The following is a 23311-nucleotide window of genomic DNA, read 5'->3' as shown; positions in this document are numbered from 1 at the left end:
ATGTTGGGTTAATGGGACAGTATAGACCGAATTTTCTCGTGTATTATTTTATCCGTATTTATACTGTTTATTTTAAAAATATTGGGTTGGAATAAAAATGTTCTTAACTGACTCTCAGTGGGTAATCTTCTTAGTATGAGAATGATGTATCAATCAGTAAAGTTCTTAGTATGTTCATTTCAGCCTCAACGTTCTTATATAAAAAAAATTCGTACACTGAAAGGGCTACTGAACCTCTGAAAACAGAGCTGCCCATCAAACAGCCTCTAGTAAATATGGCTGTGGAGTGTACTTGTAATTACGCTTGTCAACACATTGAAAAGTGCAATACCGCCGTGCAGGTCAAGCTTCTTGCTGTGCAATGTTGCCGCACCTAGTCAATGCAGCACCATAATGGATAGCCTACCAGGGATTTCCATCGGGGTTTTGCAAGGAAAGGAAACACTCTGTCCCAATTTCCATGACTTTCTAGGCCTGTAAAATGAAATTCTAAAATTCCGCGACTTTCCAGCTTTTCCATGACCCATACTAACCCTGCGTTCGTTTGCACGACGAAAAAAGCTACTAAAATCCACGGAAATGCTCAGCTATGCAGGCTACATAATAGAAGGGCTGAGGGCGGACTTCACGCAGGGGAGGAGATGTGGTTCACAATTTCTTTACTGGGTTTAATGCTCAGTAGGAAATTCACAGGGTAACATCGCTCATGTGTGTTTCAGTATAGTTGGCTGATTTGTTCTGGCGATTGGCACCTATTAGGTTGGTCTTGTTTTATGCTAACACAATGACACAGAAACTTGTACAATTCCTTTTATTCACATAATCATTAAAAATACACACGTTGATAAACAAACTTAAGAACTGAAAGCAAAAAAAAAAAAAGGTTCATATATATATAACAAGCTGTTAAAATGTCTGTTGTGATGCGAGAGGAATGGTGATATGTAAAAATGACCAATGTGGAGATGAAGACAACTTCCCCTGAGGGCTGCTACAGCTTCAGCTTCATTACACAAGCAGCAATTGACGATGCACTGTGCGATCAGCGGACTTGTTCAACTGTTGGAAGAGTTTAAAAAACAATTAATTAATTAATTCAAACTGTGTTCCTCGAAAATCACCTGGTGTTTTGGAATCCTAGTAGAGAATTAATGCTACCAGTCAGTTCTGCCTTGTGCAGTGAGATGCAACAAAAACAATCCCTGTCATACGATCAGCATTATTTATCACCTATGAAAAAAAGTTTCCGCCAAACAGAGGCCAAACTCAGTGTAAAAGAAAATACTCCTAATCCCAGATGTCTGTTGGTTTCAGTTGCAGGTTCAAAAAGTGATCATATGATGTGATGAAATAGGTTCTTATTGAGCCTCTGAGATCAATAATATTAATTCAGTGTCAATTTGTTACTGTCTTGTATGAGAACACTTTATCCCGGGGAGAGGGCCATGATCAATCTACATGATGAGACAACACTTACTGTATGTTGAAAGGTCAATTTCCTCGGGGAGTTCCCCGACATTCACTTCAAATCGATCTTGGACTTCATTTAGGATCTTTGCATCTTTCTCATCTGAGACAAACGTAATAGCAAGACCTTTGGTTCCAAACCGTCCTGCCCTGGCAACCTGACATAAAAGGAAAAAAGGAAAATAAATAAGATCCACTGCAACTACCACAACTATTTCAAAGCACTACAGTAACCTATTTATTTTAATTTTGAGCAACAATATGGCTCACTATATGCCCTCATGACACTACAATACAGAGGATTCACTCAGAAAGACAGGACTTGTGATTGACACATGCAAAACAGAATTGATTACTTACCCTGTGAAGGTAAGTGTCAGAATCCTCGGGCATGTCATAATTGAAGACAATATTCACTCTCTCTATGTCCATTCCACGGCCAAACAGGTTGGTGGCAACAAGCATTCTCTTTGAGAAATCTTTGAACTGTTTGTAGCGGGACAACCTGTCAACATCACAACATTAATTTTAAAAATGACAATACATCCAAATAAAATACAATGGCCTTCAATAAATGTTTTGGTAGATGTGTGTTGTCATCTGAGAAAATTTTGCATACTGGACAGAACCAGCAACTGACATTTGACTTCAATTGTCTGGTGCATTTCACGTGTCTGAGCAGGATAAAGTTAAAATAAAGTTGTGCAAGTTACTTAAACTAAGCGCTGTGACTTGCTAGGTTTACAAGTGTTTCTCACCTTTCCTCCTGTTCCATTCCTCTATGGATGGAAATGGCTGGGAAGTTTTGTTCAACCAGTAGCTGCGAGAGAGCTATACACCGCTGTACTGACTTGACGAACACTATCACCTGTCAAAGCATTTGATCATTAAATAAATGAAGCATAGTGGTTTTCTGAAAAAAACTTTCCTCATGCATTCTTGAAAGTACACGTAATATGTTTTGAAATTTCTGCTTCCTTAAATATGCCCTTGTATGGTTCCAGACAATGTCCATACCTTCCAATGGAAGGCAATTTGAAATTCCAAAGGGGATGGGGATTTTTGCCCCTGAAAATTGATAGTGGACACAGCTTTGGTTCAATGGCAACTATGGAGTAATCTTGTCACAAAAAAGAGAGGCCTCTGAGTAACCTGTTGACCCCCCTCTCCCTAAGCAGACATCTGGTTCATAAAACATTCCAATCTACCCCAAAACAGTTACAATTGAATCAATACCTGGTTGAACTCTAACACATCTAAAAGGTCAAAAAGCTTTCTATTCTTCTCCTGGTCTTTGAGTTTGACATAATACTGCTGAAGACCGTGCAATGTAAGCTTTGTCTCATCGTCAACGTAAACCTCCATCGGCTGTTTGTAGAAGAAACGAGAACAAAATCCTTACCACAAAAGAGAGCGAAAAACAAATCTACTATCAAGCACAATGACACAAAAAAACAAACCAACCTGCTAAACCAACAGTATTTTAACACATGAAGGCAAAATAAGCCTAATGAAACCCGGGCCAAAGGCAACAAAGTTGCAAGGAAAATGGAACATACAGAAGTACATAAATCACTTCCTCTTCCTCTAGCAGTTCTGCTGCTCATGTCTGGAACTTCATCACTCTTATTTTACCACTGCATTACAAAATATTACTGGCTAAGCAGGTTTACGTAAAATGGCAATTTAAAACTGCAATAGCAAAATAAATCTGTTCTTGGTAATCACAATGAGAACAAAGCTACTTCCCAACCACCCCCATAAAAAGTGTGTTTTAATGAGAATTATACAGAGGAGGATTAAAATGAAACAAACAAAAAACCTTTCAGCTCCAAGTGCCAAAATATCTTGAGTTAATTTCATTTCTTTCTCAGAAACTAAGAGGTGCTCGTGAGTCTTTTTCTTTTTGAGTTGTAGAAGCGCACAAAATATTTGACGATACCTATCCTTATTTTAAAAAAAACTTTTCAGCTGAAAGGGTCTAGACATGGAAAAAAACATGTCACATAATCCACAGAGATACAGCTGGCTGGTTTAGGTACTCAGAGAGGAGACCAACTGACATCAGCTGAGGCAGTTGACTTGGGTGTCATGGGCTGCTCCCTGCTTGAGCTAGCTTGCTTAGCCATCATGATCAAGACGTCCAACAATCTGACCACGAACAGCTCATCGTTGCACCAAAGTGGGGAGACGAAAACAGCAAACATGGCACTTCCAAACAGGAGGAGAGATATCGACACTTAAGGACCAGACAACAACAACTAATAAGAATGCCACTGATTATCACATACAACTTGCACCACAGAACACCAAGCATACGAACCAAAAACAGACCCAAACAGGCTAAAAATTGCAACAAACCTAGGTATCAATCACAACAAAACAACTCCAGATCCATCAAAACACCCAACACCAACAACACATCAGAACACATTCCAAATTACTTGTTCCTAAGGCCACAACTAAACAACTTTTCCTCCTTATGTTTGCCCATGTGAGCTCAAAAACAGAACAACAACAAACCAAACAAAAGCAACCAAAGGGGAGCCTTCTGCGAGGAAGTGCCAAGCTTAAGAAGCAGCATGATTCACCACCTCCCTCGTGAGGATAATGAACGCTCAACAACAGACTTGACAATGGAACTTAGGAGGCATAATTACATCTTGCATAAACTTCTTGCACACTGGGCGGATCTCTTTGGCCAATGTGGCACTAAACATCATGACTTGCTTCTCGTGTGGTGTCATGCGGAATACTTCTTGGACGTCTCTTCGCATATCTGGGAAGAATACAACAGCATGTAAATAAAAACTGTGAATTACAAGAAGTCAAAACAAAATCACCTATCTACTAGCAGATTGGGTATGAAAAATTTGAAGGTTTAACAAATCTCAACAAAACCGAGGAAAATTTCAGAATATTGAGAGTAGAATTTTTTTTATTGTTTGGCATAATAGATCAACTTTCAGGAATTTTGATTTTCCAGAAGTCAAGCCTGCTTCATCCTCATAAATGGATGCACACTTGCTAATTCCAGCTGTGTAAGAATAACCCATCTAAGACAATGCACTCTTCAAAGGGTATACATTTCAAGTTATTTAAGACCCGAGCTTGTTCTCTTTAGATTCTTACTCTAGGAACCATAAATCCAAAAATTCAAACGCTACAAAATGCCTCTTGTTCAAATTCATGTCATGCCCAGTTTTTTTCCATCAACTTGTTAATCCAATGTTAGGACTAAAACTACATGGAAAGCCTGTTTCTTAATCCTGAAAACTTGCCAAAAGATCTTAAAATTTATTCAACAAAGAACTGCAAGACTAACCAAGCTGTTCTAACATCTTGTCACACTCGTCAAGGATGAAGTGCTTGATATGCTTGAGATTAAGGGACTTTTCTCGTGCCAGCGCCAAAATTCTGCCTGGTGTACCTACGACGATGTGTGGGCAGTTGGTCTTCAGGGTCTGCTGGTCCTTTTTGATGCTGATGCCACCGAAAAACACTGAAACTTTGATGTTATTCATGTATTTAGAAAACCTTTCATACTCCTTAGAGATCTGGAAGGCCAACTCTCGTGTGTGGCACATAACCAGCACACTGACTTGACCATCTATCTGCTCTAGCTGTTGAAGGGTGGCCAAAACAAACACTGCCGTCTTGCCCATGCCACTCTTGGCCTGGCAGATGATATCCATGCCCAGGATTGCCTGTGGGATGCACTCATGTTGAACTGAAAATGAACAGAAAAAAATTGATGAAAATCTGGTAGACAATGCACCATATGGTTACAGCATGTCTATTATTCAGCACGGACTGTATTCTTTATCATACCGAAATAACTGTTTATGACTTCAAACTCTCGACTTAAACTTCGTTAGATTTCAGTCACGAATGGGAAATTAGATTATTTGCAAACAAAAGGATCTACGCAATTTGAATAGTATTTTCCTTTTGAATAATGTATGATGCAATCTTTCTGGTATGACCGAATTTTTCCCGTTTTAAAAAACCAGCGCAAAAAACAACAACTGGATACTGTGAAATAGATAAATATTGCATAAGGCTAAGCGCTTTTCTTTAAAACATAAAAACAGTCCAAGTAGACACGAGGTGCGTGCTTACCTTCCGAAGGATGTTCGAATCCGCAATCCACAATGGCGCGTAGAAGTTCCGGCTTCAAAAGAAAATCTCTAAAGCCAGAGCTGTGAATACTAACGTAGGTACCCTTCACGTCTTTCTTTGCGTGATCTTTGGTCGCTTGTGCTTCCGCTGGAGTTTCTGTTTCCTCCTCTTCGTAGTCCAACAATTCGTTTTCAGCATCACCGTCTTCGGCCATAATGGAAATTGACGCCTTGACAAGAGAGAGCGAAACGCTTTTAGTTGGATAATTAGCTTTCCACGGAGACGAAAACCACGTAGCCTGCAAAAGGCTTCTGTGTGCTTTCGAATCATAGTGAAATGACTCATGGATGGACAAAAAAGAAGTAGAATTTCGAAGGATTTCACTACCTTATAAAACACTAACGAACCGAACTAACAAACGACTCGAGCGAGATGACGCACTTCGAACAGATTATCTTGAATTGCATTGTGGGCTACAATTTGGGACGCTTCTTCTGATTGGCTACTTTCAGGGCGCACTTGACCTGAATTTTGATTGCGTTCGAAGGTTGGCTCCGAGTTTGGTCAGTTTAAGAGATATTTGGAGCCTTTCGTTCCCAAATAATGACCAAAATTCTGCGTAGATTAATTGTCTTTTCAGTATAGTTTATTTCGTTCGTTTTACTTGCAATTTTATTTTCAATTCTGATACTAGATGTAAGGAAATTAATCCAATCACCGCGATTTCAATCTTGATCGATCTCGAGTAGCTTTACTTTATCAAGGATTTGAACCTTTTTCAATTTTAAAGATGGAAAGGGACCTCGATTCTCTGCAAAGCAGTCGTATTAGAAGGTAGGTTTATTTGCAAACGTTGTCAACAAGTCTTTTCTGGCTGGGGTGTAGTCAGACAAGTCTGGTCTGTGAGTACTTTTTATTTTTGCATGTCGTTTGTTCCACGTTCACATTGAGACGAGCTTGTTGCAACGTGGTTAAATAGAAGTATTGTATTGTATTGAACTGAATCGAGTCTTGCTTATGATAATACGTATAAGCAAAAACTACACAGAAAATAACTTTATGTAGAGATTGATGCACTGAGCTGAGTGAGCTTGGTTTGCAAGAAATTTAGAAGTCTCTTGTTAAAAATATGCTTTAATACCATAGAGCGGTTTTCAATCGAGTGTCGTGAAACCAAAACCAAGGTAATTACTCTGGCCAATCACAACAGGTGCAAACAGTGCAATGAACCAATCAGAAATCAAAGCAAATACATGCAACCAGTGCAAAGCCTGGAAAACATGCGTGAGCGAGGCACGATTGGTTTGGTTTTACATCTTATTGGTTGAGAAAGTGGCACAAGTGTTATCAGCCAATCATAGAATGTAGTAATGCAAAACCAAAGCAAAAGCACAGTTTTGCTTTCAAAACTAAATTGAAAATCGCTCTATGCCGCTGACATGCTTGTGACAAAGCTTGGGATACTGTACTGGTATATGAGATCTGAGCTGCTGATATCAGAGGATATCCCAGTTCTTCACTGCTGATGTACCAGCCTGCGAACTTGGCTTGCATTTAACTTCGCAGGCATGTCTACAATAAATTGTTATTCTTACGGCATACCATAAATAAGAAAACTTGACAAGAACACATTCAGTGATAATTAACTTGTCATACCATCTCCAGAATGCTACCTTTAAAGCACTCTCATTGGCTATATCTTTGAGGACAGTTTGTAGAGCCACAAAAACTTGACTCTTTCCAGTTTAAAACTGCATTTCCACTTTAATATTGCACTCTTTTCTACATGGGACTGGTTTCTGTAGAACAAGTGCACTCAGAGTTCAACACATGCATAAATAACTGTTAAGTTACTTGAAGTCACAGTTGACAGACAGACAGACCCCTTCATTTAGTTATAAAGCTCAGGGTAGTCCCTCCCTTCAGGAGCTTAAAAGCACCCTGCTATCAACAGGGGCCCTGAGCACTAAATACACTAATTACAATGTAGATATCCTATAAAAAGTAATAACAATCAGTCAATGTTGATATACTAAGAAAAACTATTACAATATAGGTAAACTATAAAAACTATATACAATGTGTCAATAAAAGTAATGAAGTTATATAATAAGTTAAATCAGACAAGCTATCTGCTTGTTGGTCTATATCGGTTAGAAATCTAGGGGCTTGTAGTTTTAAGAGTTGTGTCATCAATAATTTGTATAGGGGTTCTCCCATTGAACTATTCAATCAGTTGGAGCTATCTCACTTGAGTTGGAATTGCAAAATCATTGATAAAATTGTTTTGGTCTGGTCTTTAGTTAAAATGTCATTTTTAGAACTCATTATTTATTAAATTCGGAAAAAAGATTTTAAATTTTTTTCTTTCTCTTTATGGTGAAGGTTTGATATTTTTTGTTGTCTTTCAGGTTTTTTCAGCTTGGAACCTTTGTGGTATTTGTGTGGTGGGCAGCAGTGGTCAAGTCCATTAGTGCAATTTTCACTTTTATATTTGGTCCAGACTACAGGCAAGCTATGTATGGCAAGAGCATGAAAAAGAACATTTTTTTACTTGATAAAAACATCACTGTGACCAACCATGGATCATTTGGCACTGTTCCTAAGAAGGTTTTAGAGGCTCGCTGGCAATTTCAGGTAATTCAGCTGAAGATTATTAATTTACAGTGCGATGCGCGTTACAGTGGCCACCCAACAAAGTTTTTTTTACAAGTGAGCCAATCGGGATACGAGAATTTGATTACCAGTCACCCCTCCTTGCAAAGTCCAATAGGCAAGTGACGTAACAACGAATTATCGAAGACATGTCGTTTTGTATTTTATGGCTAACTTGTAAAAAAAAGTTTGTTGGGTGGCCACGGTAAGGCGCATTGCACAAAAAAAAGATTAAAAAGACTTCCATGATTTTATAGGGACATAACCTGAAGTATTATTCACCTGGGATGAAGAGGGACAAACAGTGTTTCACCATAGTGCGTCTGGTTACATGTTTGTGCTTACATTGTTTTTTAAACTTGATAAACAAATGGGCACAAGCTGGATTATGTTTTCAGTAGCAAAGTGTGTCTTTCAAAATGCCCTAAAACTGATAGTTCATCTTAATGTTTACTGGCCACTATTCCTGTTATATTGACCGTCATTAATACACATCTTGTGAGGGTGGCGATCATTGGTGGCTCGATCATTGCAGTGTTAGATTAACAAACAAGATAGAGTGGTTTTAATTGATTTGTCAAAAGTAATTGTGTGTTAAAATTGCTTTGGTTTTACTTCATCATGTTCTGTGATTGGTTAGCAAAAACTCATGACACTTGAGCACTAGAGTAGCGCAACAAGTTGTACCTGAGTTGTAAATTGAGCTAACCCATGCTAAGAAAGCAATCAGTTACAATTTATGTTTGGATTATTGGATTATTACAAATTACCTATGTTGGGATCATTTTACCTGTATGTCAATAGACCACCTCCCGGTTTTGAACGCCATTTTGACGGGTATGCAAGAATTTCTGACGCAGCTACTCCGCCCTCATACAAATCTTTGTAAACATTTGGCATGGCATTCGTGGTGAGCTGTAATTTTCCTTGTGTACAAACACAATAATAACCACATAGTAATAAAGGTAACGTACCATATTCTAAGTTATCTGAAAGAGTGATCCCAGTGCGATTTATCTGAGCTGATTTTTGATCAAATTTGTGCCAGTAACTCAGCCAGGTTCATAGACATTGAAATCAAATTTGCACATAAGATTCTTGTATCGCATTCAAACATTTTCTCAAATCGATAAGCCCAATGAAAAGCAAATTTTGTGTTCTTTAACAGTGATTAAATAAAAACTTTTTAGCATATGCTTTCAATGTTGACAAACCCGGCCGAGTTACCGGCACAAATTCGATCAAAACTCAGCTCAGACAAATCGCACTGGGCTCAACCTTTCAGATAACTCAGAATCGTAACTTACCTTTAATACTGTAACCATGTGAATGTTATTGTAATCCAGGAGCTTGTTTTTCGAACCCAAGAAAAATCACCACTCGCCGCGAACGCCACACCAAATGTTTACAAAGATTAATTGTATGAGGGCTTGGAAGCTGTGCCAGAAATTCTTGCATAGCCATCAAAATGGCGCCCAAAACTGCGAAGTGGTGTTTGCAGAGAGAAGTTACAGGAATCGAAATAACTAATGAATATAATACTCCCTCCGCATTAGCTAAGTTCTTTGTCTCACTGAACAATAATCTTATTACCGTGGTTTTAGTTTTATGTACATGTATATAGTGGAGCTGGCTTGCTGTTACAATCACTGCCAATGTAACTAGTTATGCCTTGAGTGGTAAGTTCATTTAAGTCATTGATGTTTATCTATTTAGTTAATTATCTGTCCATAATGTTTCTCAGGAAGAGATGGACAACTGCCCAGATGTGTGGTTCAGATATAAGGTGCGAGATCTGTGGAACAAGTCTTTGGAAACTGCAGCAAAATTTGTAGGTGCCAATCCAAAAGATATTGTGTTTGTTTCCAATGCAACAACTGGAATCAACACAGTTCTACGGTGTGTAGATATTCATGAGGGGGATGGTATTCTCATAACCAATCAGACTTATGGGGCTGTCCAGATGACAGCACAAGAGGTGTGCCAAGCACATAAAGCCAAGTTGTTAGTGCTGAACATCACATTTCCCACGTCGGACATGACTGGATTGGTCAACTACCATGCAACAGAGATTGTCCAACATTATGAGAAAGTCCTGCAGGAGAACCCCTCTGTAAAGCTGGCGATCATAGATGCCATTACTAGTATAAGTGCAGTGAAGCTTCCTTTCAAGAGGCTCACTGAGGTGTGTCATAAGCATAATGTTTTGGTGTTGATTGACGGTGCCCATGCACCAGGACACATTCCACTGGATCTTGAAAGGCTTGGTGCAGACTTTTTTGTTGGTAAGTTGAATGTTTGTTTAAATGAAATGTGGTGCTTTAAATCCAAGCAGTGATCAGCATCTTGTTTTCTCCATATAGTATGACTACTTGATCAAACATACAATTAATGAGAATAAGGGAATGATCACCAAAAATAAAATGACTAAGCTGTTTTTACCGTCGGTTGCATCTACATGTAAGCGTGGACACGAGACAAAAAAAATGTTCTAATAGGGTGCCAGACATGACGTGTTTTGTTGTCAAGCATTTGAGGTTTGAGAGCAGTTAAGTAAACTGTTGCCCCTGAGATCGGCAAGTTCCACTTATAAGCTTATTTCATTTTTCTCAACTTGCAGGCATATTTCTCGCTCAGAAACAGCACACTTGCCTCTAGAAAGTATTCTTAACATCTAAAAATGCTTACCAAGAAATGTTTTGTTGAACAAAAACAAATCAAGTCAACAACAGCTGCCTACTCCAAACTTCAAATGTTTGGCACCAAAACATGTCATGTTTGCACCAAACTAGAACATGTTTTTCCCTCCCGTGTACACGCTTAGATGCAACCAAAGGTATAAAATTCCTCCAAATTGATACCATAAGAAATATGTGGAGAACCGTGAGGAAGATAAACATATTTATTAAAAACATGATCATTTGATAAGGCAATTCCAGAGTTTTGATTGGCCTAGCAGTCAATTGGTATATCAGCCATTATACCATACCTGAGAAATAGGGCCCATTAAAATGTATTCTGGTCGTTCTTGCAAAGGGAAATCAGCAAGATCTAGCAATACTTCTTGGATGTTTTTAATAACACAGTTATTCCACTCCATAATATGTATTTCCGCTTAGTTGTGATCAGGCTTTCTAAAGGACGATTTAGACAATACAACTTTTGCTTTCAACTGTTGCAGGCGATTTCTAGAGTGCTCGCGTCACGAATGGAAAAAGGCGCACACAACTCTAACTTGTCATTCAACATTGCGCATACCTAGGATTGTCACAAGTTCTAAAATCCTGCAACATTTTTTGTGACGTGTACAACAGTCATAAGCGAGTTGTAGGTTTGATTTACACGAGACAATTTGTGTCAAAGGCCTGTCATAAGCTTGTTGCATGCGACAAAGTCGTACCGTGTAAATTGCCCTGAAGTAAAACATGGCATACGTCCAGATGGAATTTAACTTCAAGAATTTTGCGTCCATTTTAAGCAAAATGGTAGACTCCCCATTTTTCTAATATAGATGTAAATCAACCGGCTTTTTCTTTGTAATCTTGTACTCAGTTTTGTTAACTGCAATCTGCATGCAGGCTATTTACCTTTAATCACTTTTTTGCCCTTTAGGAAATCTTCACAAATGGCTTTTTGCTCCACGTGGATGTGCCATTCTCTGGGTCAGCCCCAAATTTCATGATATCCTTGTCCCTCAGGTCGTATCATGGCTACACGACAAGACTCTTCAGGACAGGTTTTTTTCACAAGGAACTATTGACCACACGCCATACACTTCAGCAGGAATTGCAATCAAGTTCTATAATGAAGTTGGTGGCATGGTGAGTACTTCACAAAATAACATAGACTGCAGGCAGTCTATGCGAATGCTTAAAACGTTGGCACTCAAATCTCTTTACATGGTGGCCAAGTTACCTTTAGTTATCAACTCTGTTGACAAATTATAATTGTCAACAGAGTTGAAACAAAACATTTGTTTTTACCCCCACAGACGCAGTGGAAAACTTGTCCCCTTATCTTACTTTTCTTGTTTTATGTAGTGCACACGAGTGCATATTGGATGGAGTTATTACATTTCCGCATGTATCTAGGTTTTGAAGCTGTTGGAGGAAAAAAGGGCAACTGCTTGCAGTCCCTCGCAACTGTGATTTCTACCCAAACACAAGCATGTTTTGAGGCCAAAAGCATTAGAGAGAACTTCTTAAAATGTGTTAAATAGCTCAGATAGACCCTGACGTGTCGGCGTGTGCCCATGCATGATGTGTGTTTAGCAATGTTTTGCAGAGCCTTTGCGGGAATGTCTGACGACAATGATGAGATGGACAGCTTGGTCCACTTGGATCTGAGCTGCTTATATACAGTGCTTTCAGGCTCCAAAAATACTTTGACAGAAGGATAGTATTGGTGGTCTATTGGCCCTCAGCTGTCTTGGCAAATGACACAATCTTATATCCATATGCTAGCCCTTTATGCCCAGCCATGGCTCTTTAATGGATGTTTGGAATTAAGATTAAAGCAGCTCTCTGAGCTTGTCTCTACAGTTACCTTCTGTTAGTATTTTGTCGCAGTCGTGGATGCCCTTCTATAAATGTTTGCTTGACAGATTGACTGATTGTGTGATTACACATATTTTTTTCCCAGAGTTCCATAACAAAGTACAACAGCCAACTTGCATCTTGGGCGTCCACCATGTTAGCTGAGGCTTGGGATACAGAGGTGCTTCCTATCCCAGAATCCATGCGTGCCCCTTGCATGGCCATTGTGCGCCTTCCTGGTGAGTTGTCTGCTGCTTATGGAGCAACATATGAAGGAGCGCAGCAAATGATAACGGATGTCTACAATAAGTACAAGGTTGCAGCCATGTTCGTTTGTGTACAAGCATCCCTGTGGTGTCGATTGTCGGTGCAGATTTACAATTACAAAGAAGATTACATGCTGCTTGCCGAGGTGGTCTTGAAGCTGATGGAGGAATGCAAAAATGGGTTTCGGCCAAAAGTGGAGAAGGCTGCAGAGCCTAATAGATGGTCGTGGTGTGAAGAGCCTCATTGAAAAGTGACAACTGATGCGGCACATTGTAGTGTTACTAGATCTACAACATTGTTACGCATATTAAACATTATTTATCAACCGAACTGATCATTGACATAAGTTAAGAAAAAATGACTGAAACTCCATATCAGGTGTAAATTATGAACAAAACATAACTTAATGCTAGCTTTTTACAAGTGGAACAGTGAAATCATGTGATTGTGGTAGGTCACTGAATCCACTTTGTTTTATTTTAGAGAAGTGTGTATTTGTAGAAATTTCACAATTATTTTAATTGTGTTTTACATGTATAATAAATATTATGGTATTTTAATGTCTATTTCAGAGTTTCCATTTATTAAGGGCCGTAACCTGTAACACCTGTGGTAGCCTAAATGAGGCACCCTTCATGTTAATACTGGATGAAGGTGGTCTGCTGCCCTGTACAAACTAAAATGGATCAGAGGCCCATTTCTCAAAACTCTTGAAGCACTTTTTGGGCTTGACAAGTATTTTTAAGTCTATTTTCCAGTAAGTTTCAATGTTTCAGCTTTCAGAATTGATTAAAAAAACAAATTTGAGGTAGTGAAGGCAACTTTTGAGGCCTGAGATGTTGTAAAGAATTTTGAGAATCACACACCAAATACATGAAATGTGGCTTCAACCAATAAAAAAACTGTCATATATTAGGAACAGCTACAGAGAATATGGTGTAGGTTTTTTTCTTTTTCTGTGACTTTTCAGTTCATTTTGCTGGAATTAATTTCATGTTCGCTGGAACACAACTTTTAATTTTATTCCTATTTGTCTCAATTTATGGAAAATTGTGTTTCTTGGGTCTTTATCTATGAATTCTAGACAAAAAAACGTGACTTGCTTATAACCATTATAAAATGGGAAATTACAGGAAATTTACGGATGATCTACAAACTCATTTTACCAACTATTATTTCTCAAGTTAAATTTAACTTTATCTGTCATTATCGAAATATTTTTAATGGGACATTTGGGCAATCTCGTACCCAGAGTCTTCAGGCTTTTTGGTCAGCGGTGCCCAGCTGACCGAAAAGCCTGAAGACTCTGGGTACGAGATTGACATTTGGGTGGAAGAGGTTTGTGAGAAAAGAGCTGACAGCTCCGATCTGGTACCCTCCGATCTTCCTGTGACAGTAAATGATGACTACAGATCCAGTTCTGTGTGGCTTAATTCATTGATCCTTTTACCAGTCCTCGCAAAAAGGATGAAAATATGAAAATGATTCAACCGATTCTATCACGTGACCGGTCATTTTCAGCGTTTGCCCAGTGGGTTTTTTTTTTTTTTTCGCTTTAGCGTCGTACGAACGCGCTCCACGAACTTCGCGCTTTTTCGGCGACTCGCCTCTCCCTCCGTGAATTTCAAGGAAACATTACTCTTACAGTCTAACTTTTCTACAAAATACTGACGGCAGGCTGATCAAAACGGCGGAGGTGGTGAACTTGATAGAAACAAACAACAAAGGCTAGAATAACCTAAATATAATAATAATTATTATTTTTTTGGCCCGACAGTTCGGTTTGCAACACAAACCTTCCTGGGGAGCTGAACGGAAAAGAAAAGTGAGAAACATAAAAGGATCGTTACTGATTAAACGAGCTTCACGTTTGCTGCGTATAAGTTCAAGCGGGATCAGGTGGACGTCGTTGATTGACTCAGTTGAGTGGCCAGGTTGGTTGAAATGTAGCGAGACAGGAGTAGGATTGTTTAGTTGATGGTGATTCAGGATAGATCTGCTGTGTTCCCCGAAACGTTCATTGAGTTGGTGCTTCGTCTCCCACATGTATTGAGAATGCCACTTCTTACATTGGATTAAGTAGATGAGATTTTTGCAATGGCAAGATATGTGGTCAGTGATTTTACGTGTTTCGTTACAAGAGAGCCAGCACCACTCATCTGTTTGTCGCTGTGGTCTTCCAGATGTACGCCCACACGGTTAGGGGCTCCAAGTTAGGCCCGATGTTATTTGTCATCTAACTTGCCCGATTCGGTCCTGACGAGCCATTTTGTCATGTTTGCCGATGATACAAAAAAATATAAACAATTTAAATCTCAGTAAGATGCTGCGTACAAGCTGACTTGCTTGTTGGCTAGTTGACAGACATCACACTAACAGCTGGCTGGGATTTTCATTTCTCAAAAGTCTTGTTCGCTGGCAGTGAAGGCGGGTTTTTTTTTCCCCGAGACGTTAAATAGTAGCCAAGATTGACGTAAGGGACACTCAGCTAGTGTTAAGTGCAACATAAGTTTAATTTTCTCTAAAAGGGTCGTTGGGTACTCTTGACAGAAAAGAAGAATTAGCGATAAATCGGTGGAGTTAAAGTAATGGGCTCCTGGTGATATTTAACTTTAATAAGTTTCTTTCTTCTCTGTAAAGATATTCAGTGAAGAATTTTCTTTTTAATAAGAAAGAACATAGGCTTACTTTGTTAACATTTGTACCGCATGTTGACGCGCGAGCACAAATATTTGTGCGTCAAGATACATTTAGACAAGGGGTTCTCGTCTTTTGAGGTTTCCCCTTAAAACGGCGATCGAAAAGCGCGCGAAAGTATACTTAACAATTATTCCACGAGCGCGCGTTGGATATGAGATGATAGATAGCCAACGAGGCGCGTAGCGCCGAGTTGGCTATAATCATCTCATATCCAACAAGCCCAAGTGGAATAATTGTTTTATTAAAAACAATGAAGAAATATTGCTAGATCTTACTGAATTTCGCTGTGCAAGAATAACTAGCAGACAATTTAACGATCGCCATTTCTTGGCCATGGTATAATGGCTCATATACCATAGCTGCTAAGCCAATCAAATCCCTCGAATTGCATTGTACAATGATTCAGTTTTTAATAATTATAAGTATAGTTTATATGTTCATTCTTCGTGCGTTTACTAAACCTCCACCAAAGACAGTCGCTTCCGGAAAAGATCGCGTAAAATTGATTTATCCAATACTCCAAAGCTAAGCTTTACTGATTCAGTTCATCAAACTGTAAGCCGGTCACCCCTCCATAAAAGACAGGTCCAGGGAGTTGCTGACATACATCATTGTAATCATTACAATATGCATACCAGCAACTTCCTGGACCACAGGCGTCCCAAGCTCACGTTTAGAGAAAGCGAAAAATTAATTATCTATTTATTCATATATGCGTCAAGGCTGTGTGAGTTGGAACGTGACCTTTCATCTTATGCGGTGTTAGGTTACATGAGAACCGTTGAGAATTTGAGCGCTTTATAAGACGTTGTATGGGGAATAAAATATCGTTCATTTAGAACGCTAAATACTTAACAATTATTTCACGAGCGCGCGTTGGATATGAGATGATAGATAGCCAACGAGGCGCGTAGCGCCGAGTTGGCTATAATCATCTCATATCCAACAAGCGCAAGTGGAATAATTGTTTTATTAAAAACAATCAAGAAATATTGCTAGATCTAACTGATTTCGCTGTGAGAGAAGAACCAGCAGACAATTTAATGGCCGCCATTTCTTGGCCATGGTATAATTGCTCATATACCATGGCCGCTCAGCCAATCAAATCCCTTAAATTGCATTATACAATGATCCAGTTTTTAATAAATTAAAATTAAAATATCCTCATTTTTTACGTAAGATGATTAAAAAAAACTCACCTCTTGTGTGTCCGTTGTGCTTTTTCATTATTTTCGCTTTTTATGCCACCACTGTTCTGAAGGAGAGAACAGTGGTGGCATAAAAAGCCCAAAACAGCGAAAATAACGAAAAAGCACAACGGACACACAAGAGGTGAGTTTTAACGATATTTTATTCCCCATACAACGTCTTATAAAGCGCTCAAATTCTCAACGGTTCTCATGTAACCTAACACCACGTAAGATGAAAGGTCACGTTCCAACTCACACAGCCGTGACGCATATATGAATAAATAGATAATTAATTTTTCGCTTTCTCTAAACGTGAGCTTGGGACGCCTGTGCCTGGACCGGTCAGCAACGCCATTCTTTGTTGATGTGTGAAGTAAGACTTCGTCAGTTCCCCCGTACGCGGTAGCGAGGTATCGCTTAGCTCAGTTCTCATCGCCACTACCAAAGAAGATGGCGCGTCGGTTTCCCCGCACGCGATAGCATTTTCCTGGAAATCGTTACCCGCAATGCATCCTTAACGGGTGCCGACCCTCGACCAATGTCTCGGTTGAGTTAATCGGTTGAGAAGTCCACCTGCACTGCGCACGCGTTCTTCATTCTAATGAAACACGCTGTGCGTTAACCCACAAAGACAATTCAGCGATAGCTCACTTAACTGAGAGGAGGACCTGGGTACGAATAACACGAAGAGTAAAAATAGGTACACGAGAGGTACATGTCTTCAGAGCTCGTGATTTTTTAAACCTTGACACAATTTTTTTAAAATGTGAGTGCTGGCAAAGAGGACAGTACCACTAGCTTGCACGTACATAATATTTGTTAATTATATCCAATTTGGACTAATGGAAAGTAGTAAGAAGTTTATTTGAGAAACGCAATAAAAACAGATAATTTAGTCAATATGCATTTATACCATCAACAGAAGAGTGATTTCTAGCACAGTTGAAAAATGCTAAACGTGTGTGGTTTTTTTTTTTTTTTAAGTCATTAGCCGACAGAGAGAATAGAAACAATACGTGGAGGGGTTGTAGCCTGGAGGCCGCGAGTGTAAGTCCCATCTCTGACCATGATCTCGATTTGTTTCATGGTGGTCCGATTCCTTGTTTAAAATTCTCAGCCACCCTCCACTCTTCGAACATTGTGTGTAAAACTAACCTGATCCGATCTGGATGCGAAGTAATCCTGTTTTGCTATTCTTCAGACCATAGTCCCCTTTTCAGGATCCTTGAGGCTTGTGTAGTTCTTCCAGCTCCTGTACCATCCCAGGCAGTACCTTCTCAGTGAGTTCCCCTCAATCTCCATCTTTACTTGTGAAAGAGCCTTTTGAACATTAAGCCGAAGAGCAGTGTTCATGAGAAAATCGTCGTGTTGAAATGAGGTTACGTAATTTCTGAAGCATGATTTCAGGATAATTAAGGCAGACCCCTCCCCTCCCTCCCCCCCCCCCCCCCCACACACACACACACACGCCGCCACCACCAAGCATAAATCTGTTAACTCTCAGAAGATTTATCAATAACAACAAACAATAATAATGCAATTTGTATTGCACAAATCTCATAGAAACGGTTCAAATGTGCAAAATAATAATAGATAAAGAGGCTAAACGAAACAAAACTAAATAAAACAATTATTGCAATTCCGCCTGTTGGATACTGGATGACCGTAGCCAACTAAATACGTTTTGAAAGTTAATTTTAAGATCGTTGAATCGCCAAAAGATTGTCCGGAAGACGTGCTAAGACAGGCGTTCAGGCAATAGTACTTTACCTTTTTATAAGACAGCAATCTGCGGACCATAATGGTCCTCAGATTGCTGTCTTATAAAAAGGTATTCAGAATTTCTGAAATTGCCCTGCTTCGGCTGATGAGCGTCAGTCCCATTGCGATAAGAATTCTGTTTGTCTATGCATGTTAAGTATGCATTTTTTATTTTATTTTTTTCTCTTTTTATATTCTTTTTGTTTTAGTTTTTGAAGGAGAGGGAATCAGCAGCGGGTCTGTTGTCTTCATCTGCGCTGCTGTAGCAACATAGGAAACGTTTCTTCACCCATCGCTTGAATCTCTGCATACCATTTCTTGACTGAAAAGAAAAAAAGAGAGAGCTAACTGATAATAGCCTGCGAACGCAGACGTATTTCCGGCTGTCGCTTCACGGAGTGAAGCGACAGCCGGAAATACGTCTGCGTTCGCAGGCTAACTGATAAAGGATCATCCTAAAAATATACCACAATATTAACAGGGAGAACATCATACTATTAGAGAAGGAGAACAGTTCAATCGAATCCATCCTCGTGGGAGGAACAGATGGGCGCCTCTGATCTCAATTTCGGCGAAGCTGTGGTTCGTCGTCAAATCGATGAAGTATTCTAACTGGAATTAACTCTACCATATAAGGAATAGCCACTATTTACTCAAAATTATGAATATTCAAGTCAAATTTGTGTCGAAAATAGGCCGCTCATCTTCAAAACATTGTACCAATGTTACTGAAGACTTATGAAGGCCATAAATGTGACGAGTAGCGTCTCCCAAAGTTTTTGTAAAGTGGAGGCCTCGGGAACGAAGGGAAAACTTTTTAACGAGATTCAAAAGAGCTTCTGGCCATCCGTGCCTGATTGTCTTTGATAATAAGGTGTCAAAGGTGGGGACCAGGGTCTCTCACATGCGCCACTTGACAACTTTACGTACATGTTAACACATATATATAAGACTAAGCTTAAACAAACACGGCGATGACAGAGAAGGAATATTATCATAGTCGTATCTTTTGTTCATCTTACCTTGCTTGTTGATTTTCTGGGCAGCGATTCACTAATGGGTAGATGGGCACTTCCTGCAGACTCAGTATTAATTTTCTCCATCAAGCATGGAACTTCATTATCTGGCACGAATAAAGCTTGTTTCCCTGATACTCATGGCGCCTTGATCTTTGGCACGCATGGTGTTTGATTATCAGCCACGCATAGACTTTTATCCTTTGAAACGTGTTAAGAAAAAGTTCTCCTTGAATGATAGGCTCAAAATCCAAATTTAATCCCAATAAATAAACTGGAAAATGGTAAACAACAAAGTGTGAGAAGACAAACTCTAGCAAAAAACTAAAAAACTTTTACGCGTCATCAAATCGTACGCACCATAAAAATTTGAAATATCGAGCGCGTGTCACGTGATCACGCGCGCGAAAAGTTCTCCGCAAGGGGGTAGTCTCAATGTCTCAAAGAATTCAATCAAAACGCATGTAGCTTCAATCTCTGCAGGCATGGTGCTTTAATTTCTGTCAAGCATGGGGTCGGAGTACCCGCAACGCTTGGAGTGTTATCCGCCGACGGACATGGAGCTTCAATCGCTAACACACATGGAGCCTGAATCGGGTGACGTGTATACCACACCTTCTCATTGGCGTTAGCTCCAACAAGCGCGTCCTAAGGGTAATGGATCCGGATGAAAAGGTGACTCTGGGGACGAGAGTGGATGGTTGGGATATTGGGGGAGATGGCTGACCAGCCTTCGGGGGGGAGGGTCACGGTAAATGGAACTGTTTCTTCTGCAGGGTGGCTGACGTAGGGTTTCTTTCCTCTTGACCTTGACAAATTGCAAGTGGTTCATTCCAGCCGCTCTGAATCCAGTATGCATGTAACGTGTAGTTAAAGTACAAAACACAATATTCTTCATACATGCATCTCTCGAGGTTAAATGCCCATTCAAGAGTTTCTTTCATCTTTTTGTTATACGGTATTTTTAAGACTGCTGTAGTCTTCTTTTTCTGTTTTTAATTTCTCCACTGCTTTTTTTAGTCCTTCCCTCCACTGTTTGTCGCGATTTCTTAAATGCTCCAAAAAGGAATTGGACAATTTAAAAAATCGAGACGAACAGTGGAAAACTTTTTCTTGCCATTCCTCGACGTTTTCATAACATTGTGACAATGTTGTGAAAAAGTCGTGGAATGGCAAGAATATGTCATTGTCTTCTTGCAGCCAACTTATTTCATTCGCCAAGCTGTGAATTTCGGCATGTTACTGCTCTATTATGTTGATCAGCTGTTCTTGTGTATACGAAAACAAATCATCGGAAGCCATGATCGTAAGAGACAATCCACAGTTTGTAATGTCTCTTACAAAATCATTTCTCATAAGTAATATTTAAACTGAAAATAGTACTATGTTAAAGTAATTTTATTATGGAGGCTAGTAACAATATTTCTTTGCATTTTGAAGGAAAAAGAAGAAAGAATCTTTCAAGTTGCACGGACGGTCAAATTACCTTTCAGCGCAAAAAAATTCTTATTTAAATCAATTTGTCCTTCCTGCGACATCTTCCTGCCAGTCATTGTTACGCGTCATTTTGCAACTTCAGCCATGTTTTAGTAAGACAAATTGAATGGCTTGTAATGTGTGACATGAATCCGTCCAACTTGCAGGAATTTTATCTTAGGCATGTATTTTATTCAGGATCGGGAAATATCTCAACGGTAACAAAGTTTTTTTCCTTTCCTCTCTCGATGAAATTGTTCGTCTTTTCGTCACGGTTTTTTTTTTTATATAACAAAAGGAATTAAATTCCCTATGCCACTTATTCAATTTCACGTGCGTTTTGTCACAATTCTTAGAATTTCCCGAGCATACTTTTGACAAAACACAGGTAAATTTATTTTCTAACTTCACGAACGCCCCTTTTAATATCATGGGTGACAAATTACGCTCACAATGGTGTTTTAAACATTTTACCACAGTAATTTTGTAATTTCAGATGTGAAATAAAGTACTAACCCTGAAATTTCGCGCCAAAATTAAAAAGTAATTTTTTACCCAGGACATTAAGTGGCAAAGTATCAAAGCAAGCGCCAGTTTCTCCCTTGAGTGCAAATCGATTCCTAAGGCGATTTAGGCCGTCTGCACGGGATGTAAAGATCAGTATTCTCCGAAGTGAACCGCTAGATGCCTCTGATTATAATTTTTGTGACGGGGCTCATACGGAAAGTAAAAAAAAAAAAATGTGCAATTCTTCGCAATCTACTTTTCATTTTAGAACAAATTCAATACACATCTTACCTTGTCTTGACAGCTAGCTTTTCTTAACGAAAAGATCAAATCTTCACTGATAAACAGACTTTTTCCAGCTCATTTAACGGAATAAAACTTTGCGCGAAACGAGAAAAGTTTCAGTTGTTAAGTGATGATTTGTTACGTCATAATAGGCAAATGTAATTATTTAATTGCACTGTACTGCGCGCGCTATTAGTAGTAAAAAACGGTTCGAACTACATTTCGTTGTAGAAAAAACCGATACACAGCTTACCTTGTGTGGACGAAATGATTTAGGTTGTCTTAACAGAAGATGGAAAACATGGAAAATATATGAAAATCAGCTGTAAATTCCAAAAGGAGCAATAAAAAGGCATCACTTTGACCAGAAGCCCATAATTTCAGAAGTACTCCAAATGGAATGATGCGTACCATTTGATTTTCTAACTGGAATTTCCTGGTTTTCCGTGTAAATGGTAAGCACCCGTGCATTTTACACGCAAGGGCGAAAAAGAAAAAAGAAAAAAAATTGAACCGGGATCCTTTGCATCCTAGATAGCGCACATCCAAGACAGCGCACCACGCCACCACAAAACAATATCTTGGTGCTTTGATCTAAAAAGTAGATCCACTAGTCTACTGGGCATCAGTGACATGGATCTTGTTTGCGTGACACTTTCCTGGCTCATGGAGGCTTAAAAATTTTTGTCTTCTCCTCGTGATTTCTTTACTTTTCCTAAATTCTGTTTGTGTCGTTCTAAATGTCTTGATTGTAATAAGTATAATAATATTAATTTTATCCTTTAATAGCTGTAAGTCTAGCCCTCCAAGATTAGCTCTCGCTTCCTGTGGGCTAGTCTCTTTCGAATGAAAAGAGAGAGTCTTTTCTTATAGATTTAGCGGGGATCTTGGAACCCCACGGTTTAAATAGACGTGATGAATTGTAAATTTTTTTATTTTATTTAACTTTATATTTCCTTATCCTTTGGTACCACCTTGTAAACGTCATTTCCGCCGCTCCTATGTATTGCAACATCCTCCATAATATAATATTGTAATTTCATTTATATAATTTAGTAATATCTAAACCTGAAGAAGGCTGGTTTGGCCAGCCGAAATATTGTTTTAAAATATATTACGTTGTGTCAGCTTTGCAGTAGTCTTTGGACTTCTCATCGTCTACTCTCTTTCGCTTTTTTTTTTTTCTTGTTGGATTTCTGAGTAAATTTGAATTTGAATAAAATTTTATACAGATGGGGGTCTACATCTCGGCCCCGCGGGTACAGCACTGAAAAACCACCTACAACAGTTTGTACAAGTTCCTTGTGTCTCATTTCTCAGGTGCTTACAA

At 39.1% G+C, this 23311-nt stretch overlaps 2 protein-coding genes and 1 long non-coding RNA gene across 4 annotated transcripts; 1 reads left to right on the top strand and 2 right to left on the bottom strand.

Annotated features, from left to right (window-relative positions):
• Positions 1 to 797: 797 nt before the first annotated feature.
• On the bottom strand, positions 798 to 6054 carry LOC146479047 (spliceosome RNA helicase Ddx39b). The gene is made up of 9 exons (XM_085111305.1): positions 5977 to 6054; positions 5590 to 5818; positions 4793 to 5197; positions 4128 to 4246; positions 2704 to 2835; positions 2226 to 2335; positions 1828 to 1972; positions 1478 to 1625; positions 798 to 1059 (listed from the first exon to the last, which is right to left on the bottom strand). Exons 2-9 carry the CDS (start codon positions 5801 to 5803, stop codon positions 1043 to 1045), a joined length of 1290 nt encoding a protein of 429 aa, XP_084967431.1. The 5' UTR covers positions 5804 to 5818; positions 5977 to 6054; the 3' UTR covers positions 798 to 1042.
• Positions 6055 to 6115: 61 nt separating this feature from the next.
• On the top strand, positions 6116 to 14031 carry LOC146479046 (uncharacterized). The gene is made up of 5 exons (XM_085111304.1): positions 6116 to 6423; positions 8001 to 8226; positions 9989 to 10529; positions 11857 to 12065; positions 12886 to 14031. Exons 1-5 carry the CDS (start codon positions 6380 to 6382, stop codon positions 13291 to 13293), a joined length of 1428 nt encoding a protein of 475 aa, XP_084967430.1. The 5' UTR covers positions 6116 to 6379; the 3' UTR covers positions 13294 to 14031.
• Positions 14032 to 17274: 3243 nt separating this feature from the next.
• Positions 17275 to 23242, bottom strand: LOC146479045 (uncharacterized). 2 transcript variants are annotated; one of them, XR_014865012.1, is made up of 4 exons: positions 21988 to 23242; positions 19720 to 19987; positions 18092 to 18256; positions 17488 to 17604 (listed from the first exon to the last, which is right to left on the bottom strand). It is a non-coding gene; the product is annotated as an uncharacterized LOC146479045 (long non-coding RNA). The 2 variants fall into 2 exon arrangements; XR_014865013.1 differs by lacking the exons at positions 18092 to 18256; positions 21988 to 23242 and adding an exon at positions 18399 to 19019 and having other exon boundaries at positions 17275 to 17968; positions 19720 to 21966.
• Between the last annotated feature and the right edge of the window lie 69 nt (positions 23243 to 23311).

This window comes from Pavona decussata, unplaced genomic scaffold (genome assembly GCF_977016875.1).
Source record: "Pavona decussata unplaced genomic scaffold, jaPavDecu1.1 SCAFFOLD_61, whole genome shotgun sequence".
NCBI lineage: Eukaryota > Metazoa > Cnidaria > Anthozoa > Scleractinia > Agariciidae > Pavona > Pavona decussata.
Note: the sequence above shows the minus strand (reverse complement) of the source record. Positions and strands in the feature narration are given on the sequence as shown.

What these genes read in the sequence shown, in the direction of transcription:
- LOC146479047 (XM_085111305.1), bottom strand. Translation starts at nt 5,803, where the DNA reads ATGGCCGAAGACGGTGATGCTGAAAACGAATTGTTGGACTACGAAGAG. An exon ending in GCAAGAAGTTTATGCAAGAT is followed by an intron (nt 2,836 to 4,127) that starts GTAATTATGCCT and finishes TTCTACAAACAG; the next exon opens with CCGATGGAGGTTTACGTTGA. An exon ending in GGAATGGAACAGGAGGAAAG is followed by an intron (nt 1,973 to 2,225) that starts GTGAGAAACACT and finishes TGATGTTGACAG; the next exon opens with GTTGTCCCGCTACAAACAGT.
- LOC146479046 (XM_085111304.1), top strand. Translation starts at nt 6,380, where the DNA reads ATGGAAAGGGACCTCGATTCTCTGCAAAGCAGTCGTATTAGAAG. An exon ending in AGGCTCGCTGGCAATTTCAG is followed by an intron (nt 8,227 to 9,988) that starts GTAATTCAGCTG and finishes AATGTTTCTCAG; the next exon opens with GAAGAGATGGACAACTGCCC. An exon ending in ATAATGAAGTTGGTGGCATG is followed by an intron (nt 12,066 to 12,885) that starts GTGAGTACTTCA and finishes TTTTTTTCCCAG; the next exon opens with AGTTCCATAACAAAGTACAA.